This window comes from Limulus polyphemus, unplaced genomic scaffold, assembly GCF_000517525.1.
Source record: "Limulus polyphemus unplaced genomic scaffold, Limulus_polyphemus-2.1.2 Scaffold1862, whole genome shotgun sequence".
NCBI lineage: Eukaryota > Metazoa > Arthropoda > Merostomata > Xiphosura > Limulidae > Limulus > Limulus polyphemus.
In genome coordinates this window covers 137156-149755 of record NW_013667472.1, presented here as the reverse complement: position 1 = coordinate 149755, position 12600 = coordinate 137156, and the positions used below count along the sequence as shown (strand labels likewise).

The window sequence follows — 12600 nt, the reverse complement described above, 5'->3', positions numbered from 1 at the left end:
TGGGACAGGAATTGGCAAAGTTTTGTAATAGCTGCCAAGATGACTGGGATGTCTTACTCCCTCCCCTGTTGATGGCCTATAGAACAGCAGAGCATGATGCCACCGGATACACTCCAGCAAAGTTGATGTTTGGTCGGGAACTTCGGTTGTCAGTGGATCTGATAACAGGACGCCAACCTTGCAAAGAGTTGCCTGAAAATGTGTCGTAGTTCGTGAAAGTGTTATCTGAAAGGATGGATGATATTCACCATCAAGTGCATTCAAACTTGAAAACGTCTGCTGATTCCATGAAGCTATGTTATGATAAGAGATCTACTGAAGTCAGCTTTGAACCAGGAGACAAGGTGTGGTTGTATAATCCAAGGAAGACCAAAGAGAAGTCTCCTAAGTTGTCTTTTCCATGACAAATGACGCTGATGAAGACGTGTCACCTGAAAAAGCCACTGTCGAAGAAGAAACTCTACCCAGTTTTGAGAAGGGAAACAGTGAAGCCCTTAATGAAGTTACTACCACTGATGTGACTGTTACCGATAATAGGACATTTCCTGATGGAGCAGATGAACCCCATGTGAAGCAGAAGCCAACGAGACGGAGACCAGTACGGAAGAAGATACGTCCCGTAAAATTAAGAGAATTTGTTGAATTTTAATTTTGCGGTTGTAAATTCTGTACATTTAATTAAGTTATTGTTAATTATCTATTGGTTTAATGTAAGTGGCTATTGTTCGGGACTAACAATACTAAGGATGGGGCAGTATTACAACAGCGTAAGTCACGTGATGCTGGGAGCATGCACGTTGGAGTTTCTAGAAGAATCATGACTTTTCATTGGCAACTCTTGTCTGTTCCAAGCGCCCTCTGTCTTAGTATATAAGCCCGGCAAATAAAGCGGAGAAATAATTGCAGATAGATAGATATAGAGACAGATAATTGAGTCAAGCAAGCGGTAGTAACGATAATATAAAGTGTGTGTTTTGTTATCGAGATTGCAAACGTATTGACTGTGGAAATTCTGTGTATTACAAAGTTGTATCGAAAAAGAATAAACTAGTTTTAATTAAGAAAGGACTTGTATCGCTGAAGTTTCTCGGAAAGAATTTCTACGGGAAATTAACAAACAAACAGATACGTAATATTATTTTAGATTGTTCCAACTATCCAAGTAATGAAAATAATGCCACTAATATTGCTTGAAACTAAGGCTAAATGCCAGTTTCACTAATTGTAAAACTGAGAATTGTTTGTTTGTTTGTAGTTAAGCATAAAGCTACACAATGGGCTATCTCTGCTCTGCCCACCATGGGTATCGAAACCCGGATTCTAGCATTGTAAGTCCGCAGACATACCGCTGTGCCACTGGGGGACGTGCTGAATAAAGGGAATGCAACTGGTTGGCAGCACATACCAACAACTTTTTTTTTTTTCACGTGTATATGCCATAATTTAAGGAAAATTGTATTCATCAATTAATGGAGCTATCAATTTAACTGAGTTGCAAGTACCACTAACTGACCAGCTCAATTATAGAAATACAGCTCATAAAACTAAATTTCCATTATAGTTAGTAGTTTCATAAACTATATTGATAAAGTTAAGTTTGTGGTTATTAGCAAGTCAGTAAAATCATTACGAGGTGGAATGGAGATGACAATGTCATTGTTATTTACTGCTTGTATACACACACACACCTTTCTCCATCAGATTTTTTGGGAAGACACTGACCCATCCCTGTTCCTATGCCACTGCAAACGGTCGTCTAAGAACAATATTATTATATTGTAGTACTTAGATGATCAAATACTGTAGAATTAGGATTTGCATCTCAAGCCTGGCACCAGAGGTTGAATCCTGGGACACCAATAATGGGGGAAAGAATGGGTACTCCACCCCCAAAAACATTAGAATAAACTGACAATAAAGAGTTGGTTTTACACTTGTACTGTATGCAGGATGTAAAGCTTCAGTAAAATCCAATTCAAGGCTGAATATTATTGCGTTTTTAGTTTAGAAACATCAGAGCTTCCAGCGGCCGCTACCAAACCTCTACAACAGTTATCTCCAAAAAATTAAATATTAAACGACAGGCATGCTAACTGCACCAGGGGCCCTCACTTTCTTGGGGATTGTCAAACATCCAATCGATATATATATATATTATAAACGTGAGAGGTTACTCTACATGCTATAATTCACTATGTTTTGGGGTTGTTTGCTAAAGAGGAGGAAATATAAAATGTCCAGCATACTTGTCCTTCAGTGGGTCTGATTTATGCACCGTTTTAATTCGATAATTACACATGGGCGTATTAGATCATATTTTCAGCTGTAGAGGTCAGTATGATTTTTGTGGAGAAATTCGTGTGTAGAATCGCGCACGGCTTAATTACTATGGCTTTAATAACAATAATAATGGGTGGCCTTGCAATAAACACTTATGGAAAATCCTTAATCTGACTTATGTATAACGACATTGTGGAATGATAACAATATATGTGTTTCTTGTTCAGTTTATTTAAAATGTTAAATACAGTAATAATATGTATTTGGTTGGATGGTGGTTATTTAACCCATTAATTGCCTGACCACAGCAACACAAAGTAATATGAAGTTTCATAGTCATAGTTAAAAAGCCTTATGAGTGAAGGGAGGTAATGATGACTTGTACTGATGGATAGCTCGGTTGGATAAAGCATTGACACTGCTAGCCAGATGTCCTGCATTTAAGCCACAATCCCAGTTTCCTTTCATTTATTAGCTTTTTTCACTTATAATGATGTTTGTTAGAAAATTTTCTTGTTCTGCAGTGACTTTTTATAGTTGTGTTGTTTGTTAAATCTTTTTGTAAAAGTTGGGCTTGTAGTGGATTTTAACGATCTGTAAATGCATAATCAGTGTGTTGCAGTCAATATACATGGAATGACAGAGTATAGTGTTCAGAATATATGGTTCAATGGAAATCACAAATACATTATAAAGCACAGAGGCACATGGGTTACCCATGGCTATGCCATCAGTATGATCATACTTTACATTGTTGAACTGAAAGTTTGCCAATTTTATATCAAATTTCACTAATTTTGTATGAACATTTACATCAAAATGTTGAAATATTGGATAAATTTGTTGAATTATTTATATATATGATGAACCAGAAGTAACATACAAAGAAAAAACCATAGGCTGAGAGAATAGGAAGACCATATAATTGAGAAGTTCTGACAAATGTGGATCTTAAAAATTCATACAATTCAGAAAAACAGTTTTCTTTTTTAGTGTTAAAAGAAAACCAGTGAGTAGACATTCTCTGAAAAGGATGAGATCTTTAAAAACATCTAGAAATTTGAACTTATCATGCAAGATGAAATTTTTTCTTGATATTCTCTTTTCTCTATGATTACTACTGAATTACATTTATTGGCCTTTAAGATAATAATCAAAGTTTTGGATTTTAATTATTTAAAGACCTGGATTTCAAAGTGGCATAGGTCAACCTGAACATGCTTACATATTGATAAAAGAAAAGGAAACATGATTGGAGAAATATTGAAAAAAAAAAAAGCTGGATAGATGTCTCTTTTTTTTTTTTAGGGGGGGAAGAAACCGTATATGAGAAGATTATATTGGGGGGAAACATTCATTGTGATTATTTGCTGAAATTTATTAGTTATTTTGATAAATTTCTATTTTGAGTAATGTTTCAGGCAAGGTTTTGTAATTGAAGATAATGAGTTTGTTTAGGGAAATTAGCAAAACTCAAGTTTTTTTTTTTTTTGCAAGATTGAATTGAGGAAGAGAAATGGGTACTGAGGATGTACTGTGCACAAGAGTTTTTTTACAGAAGTATTGTTTTCATTGTGAGGATTAAAGATGAATAGTTTTTTTATTTGAGTTTAACAAGTGTTTGTGCCAACAATAAGCTACAGACATAGTAAATTTAACACTTTTTTCAGTTTTAAGTATAAGGCCAAATTCATTTGGGGAAATCATAAAAATTATTTGTGTTTATAGTTGCCATTTGGTGCACTGAAAGACTGATAGATTCATATATTTTAGTCAAACATGTTCAAGCAGAAGTTTCAGTTGCATTTTATGAATGATGGTTTAATTAGCATTTTTGATTAGTAGTTGTTAGGCTCATACAAATTAAATTTAATTAGGAAATAAAAAGTTATTTTCAAACTTTTTACAAATTTTGATGTCAAGTTCACTTTTTCAAAAGTTTAATCCATACTATTTGGTAGTTTCTAAACAAATGTTAAGCATGTAATCCAAGATGAAAATGGTACTTGTAAACAGAAAGAACATAATAAATAAATTGGAGAATAGCATTTGGCCTAAAGTAAAATAACAATGTAGTTAACAGGAGAAAACTTTGATGGTATTACCACATGTACAATGCTTTTTTATATACATTATAATAAAATTTGTTCCACAAGCTGAACTCTATTTAAAGTACTTTTGTGATTGTTATCAAAAATAGCTTTGTTAGTATGAATATGTTTGGATGTTGAATCTATGGGTTTAAAAAAAAGAGGATGTTGAAAAAAGCTGGATCATTAATTTTAATAAGACAATTTCCAAAATCTTCTTTTAAGACAAAAAACTTATGTCTGTGAGTGTTAATTAACAATCTGTGTTGTGTTGTTTTATAGTATTTCAAAATATTTTTATTTTGAAGCCTAAGGTTTTTCATGTACAAAACAAAAACAAAAAATCAATAAACATGATATCTAATTTTTATCCCATAAAGATAATGCATCAGTTACAAATTGGAAGACCATCAGAACTTCAGCCTACATTTGTGCGACCATTTCATTTTGATGGTAATTTATCAAGTTCTAAGAAGAATTGTTCTATTCAGGTAATTAAAGTGTAGGTTTGAAAAGCTTAAAAGATTATATACATAATGTATTTTATTGCTGATACTCAAGCTTGATTATTTATTAAACTAGCTTAGGAAAAGCAATGTGTTGATGGAGTTTCAAAAACTGCCTTTTTAGTTTTGGTTTTTATGATAATTTTATTTGAACTTAGCAATATGATGTGTTTTGCTTGTAATTAGTTTTTTTAATGGATGACTATGTATTAGATTGAATAAAATAAAGATTCTTTTTATGTAATATCACATGTGAGTTAATGAAAACTAATTACAAATTTAAATATTCTCAGGCACAGAAAGCAGCTGAGATACCAGAAAGGTTTGTTGAAGAATCTGGACCAGACCCTTGCATATTACTTCCAAGTAAGCACAATATTTTGCATATTTTATACAGTTCCTTTGAATATACAACTGTTGGTATTGAGGAGTTACTTGCTTGCAGATTGGGACCTTCATGTTAACTCAAGTGGTAAAGTATCAGTCTCAAAACACCAATGTGAGTTAGACATAGATTTCAAGTTTGTCAACCAAGTCATATTTCTTTGTAACATTCTGACTGATTACAAAGCACACATGAAACTGAATTGCAATACTGCATTTTACCTCTACTTACTTTGTACTGTAATTCTCCTTGCACTAAATTCAGACCTTGATATCAGCAGAAACTTGCTTATGTTAAACAAATAGTCAATGTATTTGTGTAAGGAAGCACATTACGCTAGGAGACTTGTATATATAAGACACAACGGTATGTGAACATAATGAAAAATCTTAATACATACTACATATTTAGACAGAGCATTGATCTGTCTTCTTCAGGTATGATACAAAATCAATCAATCAATATCTTGACAGTAATTTTGGTTTAAAATCTTTTAGGGCTCCTTGAGGAGGCCTGAAAGATAATCAGGGGCACTCAGAAACTTGTTTCTCTTTACCTTGCTCTTAGAATTGAGGATTATTCTTTAAGTAAGTTTGGTAAATGTTCTGCCAGTGGCCAAAACTTTAAGTAACTTAATTAGATTTAACTGGCAGATTGTGACCATTGTTACCACATGGTTAAAGGATTAATAGGCTTGGTGTATTATGTGCTGTGTGTGTGACTGATGCAGAGCTTCAAGACATCCTGGAAAGCTGTTAGTATCGCAAGCTTACGGCAGGAAGTAGCACAGCAAGAAGGAGAGGTTGTGAAAAAACATCTTGAAGACTGGTAATTGTTGAACAGTGAAAAGGGTTATGATAAAGGTAGCAAGTTCCTTTTTAATGACTGTCCTAAAACACTGGTACTAATTCATCAATTGAAATTTTAATGAGTGAATGGACTGTAAAGTTAAAGGGGTAAAATTAAAAGTTCCACGAAATCAGGATAAATTTCCAAGGTTTTGTTACAAGGTTTGATATCATTAAAGACTACAGTAGTTTAATTTAGTAAATTTTGTAATCATGCAGGTAAAAGATAAAAGAAGTTGTAACTATGCGGAATGGTAGTTTTTCAGAGTTGGGATCATAGGATCCTACAGGGTAAATTTTGCTGTGGGGGGAAATGGAAGTACCTCGAGACAACCCACTTTCATGGCCGGGGTGCCAAAAAAAATGTCCCAATCGTGCCTGGTGGAAGCTGGAAGGAAAGAAAATACAAAGGTTAGTATACATTAGGTATAATAGAGCATCTTAAAATAGGCTTGGCTGGTGGACTGGAAAAGTTTGGTGGTAGTCTTCTTCGAAGACTTGTTCTTCTACGTTGAAATAAAAATGTTGAAAACACGGGAATTGCAAGTTTTCATCAAACTAGGCATCAGTCCTGTATTCATAGGGTGAATGAGACTGACTGGGTGATGAGTAAAGGAATCTGTGAAAGTCGTAGACAGAGTGTACTTCTGTCTGGGTTCTCCTGGTTTTCTTGGAGACGCATGTCTGAGTTGGTCTTCGTTTGGAAGGAGTCAGTGGATGTTGAAGAGTGGTTTAATCACACTTGAGTTTGTGTGGATTGAGTTTTCATTGTTTCCTTCTTTGTAGGTGGGGTCTGGGTGAATTTGTGTATTGGCTCAGTTTGCTTCTTGACTTGTGTGGTTTGAATGAACATGTCTTTAGAATTAGCTTCTGGTTGTGGGTACTTCATGGCAGGATTGGCTAGAACAGTGGTGGCAGGTGTTTCTGGATTTGTCTTTGATAGTTCACTTGTATGTGGTGGATACTCTAAAGGTTTGGTCGGAAAAACTGTAGAAGGTGGATGGCGTCATCTTGGTTTTTCTGCTCTAAAGTGGAAAAAGAAGTAGAAAAAGCCATGGGTGAGAATATGTTGAGCTGTGAATTTTGAAGCTGTTACAATCTTGACGTAGTTTAAAAATATAATGCCTGTTTTCATGATTTCAATGCGTTTAAGAATATTTTGTTCTATTTTATGTTTTGGTTGGTGTAAGAGGGACATTTTTTTCCAAAATAATCGTATGATTGGTTTCAAATTGATGATGTTAAGGCAGATTTTTCAAATTTCCATTTACGTATGTGGCTTTGGTGTTCATTTCATCTAATTTTGAGAGATCGTACAGTTTATCCAATATATTTCTTACCACATTCACATTCTATGTTATATATGCCTTGCTTTTGTTTGTTCTTTAGAGCTTGTTTTAAGGTGGGTAATAAAGCACTTATCTTAGGTGGGGGGTTATATAGAGTTCTTACTTTTGGTTTTAAGTTATTAAATATATGGGTTATTTCAGCAGCCACTTCAGGAACAAAAGGAAACAAGTACAAAATTGTTATGGCTTATGTTACTGATAAAGGAAAGGCTAGAACTAGTGTAGAACTGTTTGTAATTTTTAAGTTTGATGAAAGCTTTGCGTATGATATCAAGGCTGAAACCCCTAGATACAGCAATATTTGTTAAATAATTCAGTTCAATGTATTAGTCTGTTTTGTGAGTACAGAATTCTATTGCACAGTTTATGAGAGTATAGTATGTAGACATTTTTTGTGATAGATGGTGATTAGATCTTTGGTGTGGTGGCATGGATACAGCAAAGTTTTTCCTGTATATGTTGGTCATCATATTCTTGTTTTTTCTTATAACTTTAATATCTAAAAAGGGGAGGCAGTTTCAGATTCTCTTTCATATGTAAAGGTTATAATATTCAGTCTTATACTGGATCCTAAGGTTATAAACCACCTTACTAGCCTAACTGAATACTGTATCAACAACACTTACTTTACCTATGAAGATAACTTCTACAAACAAAACAGTGGTTTAACCATGGGATCTTCCCTTCCCACCCTACTTAGTGATCTGTACATTTCTGTGTTCAAAGAAGAACTTTTTGGACATTCTTTCACACACACACACACACACACACACACACATACAAAAACCTTTAATTTGGCTACATTATGTGGATGATACCTTCAGCATATGGCAACGTGGTAGAAACAGTATACCCAACATTCTTGAATTTCTAAAGGGGATAGTTTGTTAAAGTTTGGCTTTTAAACAGATTAAGGCTTGTTCTACAGGTATAGAAGTGAAGAGAGATTCTATGTCATAGGATACTAAAATGTTTTCTTTTTCTAGGCAAATATTTTTGTTGTTCATGAAGTCTTTGGAATTTTTAAGAGAGAAATGGTCAATCTCTAATAAAGAAGTAAATTTTTAGTTAAGAATTTAGCAACATTTTGTATAGGTGAGTCTATGTTAGATACAATAGGTCTGTATGGTGTATTCTCCTTGTGTATTTTTGGAAGAGCATAGAAACAGGGGGAAAACTTTACTGGTTGAATCATTTCTTAGTAAAGTATATGATCCATCACATAGTTGGGTGTTGACCTCTTGTCTGTAATGGGATTTATCAATGACTACCGTACAGCCACCTTTGTCTGCTTTATTTATGTATATGTTGCTGTTAGATCTTAATTCATTTAAAGCATTAATTTCTTTGCTATTTAGGTTAGTTTTAAGCTTATTCTCCTTACATTTTGAAAGGATAGAAAATATGTTGGCTTGACTATAATTTAAGTTTGTTGATGTTAGTTTCAGTGGTAGCAACTATTTATTCAGTTAGTAATGAACTACATTTAACAGCAAAATTTAAACCTAAGTTCAAGATAGACATCTGGTCATTAGTTAACGGTTCACTTGAGAGGTTTACAACAGATGGCGGAAGAGCTAATGATTGGAAATTGTTTACATTTCTGCTTTTCCTTTTCTTTCTGAAACTTCTTTTCCTGGTTGAACTTCTTCTGTTCTGCAGTCTTTGTAGATATAAACCAACTTGAGGTATCTAGTCTGTTCCAATCTTCTGGGAATAAGTTGTTGGTAAGTTCAAGGTAGATTTCTTACTTGGAGATTTTTGTGCAGACATCTTTTATGGTGGCTCTTAACACTGCAAGCTTATTTTTTTAAATTATTGCTTCAATACGATGAGATTTAGTGGACCACTTAATTTGAATAACACCACAAATGACTTTAGAAGATTTACAGTTCAGGAGAAACCATAGATGTTATGAAAACGGGTGTTTTATCTTTAAACTGAGACAATGGCCGTAGTAACATTAACAAAATATGGCAAAATTTATTCCCTTAGCTCTCCCTCCCTCTGACCTTCCTTTTAGGTAATAACTCTGTCACAATATTTTGTCATCACATGATAACACCCTGTTGTTACATACTGTTACCGATAGTCCCTAGAAATATTTTATTCTGTATATAAACCTCTTTGTTTGGATTTGTATCATACCTGAAGAAAATAGACCAATGCTCTGTCAAAACATGTAGTATGTATTAACATTTTTCATTGCCTACAAATCATTGTGCCTTATAAGTACCAAACAGTCAATGATTTAACTTTACCAATTTTAATGACGTAGTGAAAATTCACATTTTGTTAACATACACAAAAAATTGTCTCTGTTGTTTTTTATATATATTTCATCTTTTATTTAAATACTTGAAAATATTGTAAAATTTTAGAGTAATTAATAACAAAAACTGTTGCTTAACTTCCGTTAGTTTAATCTATTTTGTATATTTTAGCAGTAATAACTTTACATGATAATTCATAAACTGATATTGAGATATAAAAATGTACTTTTTGAAAAATACATGCCATTTGTAAATGTAGCTCAGTTTTTACAGCACTAGATCATTAGTACTTTTTCTTCTAAGTGTGAGTAACAAGTTCTAGTTCTTCAACAGAAGTTGTCTTTTCTTCTTTGGTTTGTTGGGTAGTAATAAAAATATTCACAATTTTTTCCTTTCCATAAATACTATAGAATATATCTTTGTTCAATTATATTCATGTTATAGTTTTCTAAATTTCCATGTAGTTAAATCTATGTTGACTGGATGTCTCAAACTTGTAAATATAAACAAGTGATAATCATTTTCACAAGTAAAAGCTACATACTGCAACTTTTGTTCTTAAGTCTCAAGCTTGTATGTATATGTTTCTGTATAGATATCTTGGAAAGTAACCTATTCAAAAAGCAGTATACAAACCTGTATAACTGGCTTGGCTTATGATTGCATGTGGACAATTGGTTGAAGGAAATATTTAATCTGTGGACTTATGGATTATCTGACTTTCTTTTTTTTTATTTAGAGCATTTAAGTGACACATTTCCATAGTTTTATCTTTTGCTCTTGGTTTTGGAATCTCTAGACTTTCTTAAACGGTTAGCTTAAAACTGGCATGCTTTATTTGTTCTCAAGTTCTTCAAACCACATTACCATTGTTGAATATTCATTGTCTGCTTGCACTTAGTTATTTTTTTTTCACCTTATACATATTAGTTTGATAGACAGTTAAACTGTAATTAGGTTTTACTTTTATATTCTAGTTAATTATTTATTATTCGTGTTTTAAAATTCATATTTGAAAGGTTTAATAATTTTTTAGTATAACCCTAACTTCAGCTCACTGTGTGAGGCTTGTTAATTTTGCCAGAGGCTAAAAGTATCTCTGCTAGTGATACCATTATATTACCCATGGGCACCCCTTGATGTGTTTTGACATAAATAACCAATGGCAAAGAATAGAAAAGGAAAATAAGACATTAAAAATTAACTATAAGTGAAAATGTAAATACTTGAAATTACACATTTGAGCCATAGAAGATATTTAAGATTTTTTGATGAAGAGTTAAAAGGTACATACATATTTACATTTCTTAGCAACTCATGAGTTGGTGGTGAGTGATGTTGACTAGCTGCCTTCTCTCTGGTCTATCACTGCTAAATTAAGAATGGCTATCACAGATAGCCTTTGTGTGAAATTCAAAACAAAACAAACCATTTCTTAGTTTTAAACATTTCATTGCACTGTATGTTGATCATAATAGCTACAGTTAGTGATATGGTAGAGAAAATCAAATATAAAAATTTACCGTAAGAAAACTTTTGACATTTGTTTAGAAGGTTCTAGAGATTATGCAAATGAAATGTGAAAATTGTAAGATAAAAACAAGTATTTTTATACTTAACATGAAAATCACCTTGTACATGAACTATTCAGAGCCTGAACGAAAATAACTACATTAAATAACGAATTATTAGTACAAATAGTAGAAAAAAATCAAAATTAAATATTTTAATTTTTTGAAATTACATTCATTTAGGAAAGTTCTTGTCACATTCCAAACAATTTCATCCACCAGTTTTATTTTTGGAATGAAATATGATGATAGTGACTTTGCATACATACAGTGTAAGTATCCGATAGTCATAAGGTTAATTGCATGCTATGTCCTGGGCACTCTGAACATTGTAGTGGACTACTTTTATCGACAGGACCATGTACTACCCATGGTATGGTCTCTCCACCCTCAGTTTTTTCATTGAGTTTGTTTCTAACTTGGTACTCTTCAAATAGATGCATTTGCCTCATCTCTTAATACCAAACTACCTCTATTTTGGTCTTCTGTATCTCATCCTTCAGTCCCAGTTGTCTGCTCTCTCAGTCAAACTGGTCTAATCTCTTCCTCTATGCCTATCCTCCTGTCCATTTTCTCACATGTGTTCTTGCTCTGATTTAAGACACCCAGTGCAGAGTACTGTTGGTTGTCTTGTATTGGCCCACCCAATTTGGTTTCTTCTTCTACATCTCCTCTCAACTAATATCTTCCACTTACCACCTTTTTGTACAACCTCACATTTCTTTTCCATCATAATTTGTCATCCTTTCATTTTCATATTTGGGATTTGTCCAGTCCACCACCCATTAAGCTGGAATTTTGAAATGTGTAACCTTCTTTCTCTTCCACTCCTGTCATTCCTCCACCTATTTTGTGTACCAATGGAAATGGTGGGCCTATTACCATGGGTCTCACTTTCATTTTCTTCCCACTGGCTGACATATCTTATGTCACCTCTTTCTTTAATTGGCTATCTGACTGTGGCTTGTTTGTTTCTACTATTGCAGGGTATCAGACTGTTCTATCCACTGCATTCTGCCCTTCCCGATTCCACAAGGTTTTTCCTCCCCTGTCCTAACCACTCTCTCCCATTTGTTCCTCCTGCACAGACCCTCTGTTCCCACACCATTTGCCTGAGTGGGATTTGAATTTCATTTTTTATCTCTTTCAACCTGGGCTCATACTCTAGGACCGACCTCGTAACCATTTTGCGCTTGTTATAGTTTTCATGCTATTATTTTTAAATTAATAAGCGAATGTTAATGAAATTTGGCAGTTTATCAGTATATATTACAATGCTTTCATATGCAAAATGTCTA

At 33.5% G+C, this 12600-nt stretch overlaps 1 protein-coding gene across 5 annotated transcripts in view; it reads left to right on the top strand.

Annotated features, from left to right (window-relative positions):
* The first annotated feature begins 2174 nt into the window (after positions 1-2174).
* The window catches only part of LOC106465189 (synaptonemal complex protein 1-like), an 80366-nt gene continuing 69940 nt past the window's right edge, over positions 2175-12600 (top strand). For 4 of the 5 annotated variants that reach the window (XM_022393038.1, XM_022393039.1, XM_022393036.1 and 1 more), the window contains exons 1-3: positions 2175-2331; positions 4751-4861; positions 5170-5242. In XM_022393038.1, coding sequence (XP_022248746.1) covers positions 4754-4861; positions 5170-5242 — 181 coding nt within the window. In that variant the 5' untranslated portion in view covers positions 2175-2331; positions 4751-4753. Of the gene's footprint in view, positions 2332-2442; positions 2598-4750; positions 4862-5169; positions 5243-12600 lie in introns of those variants that run through there. The other variant, XM_022393037.1, reaches the window with a different exon arrangement.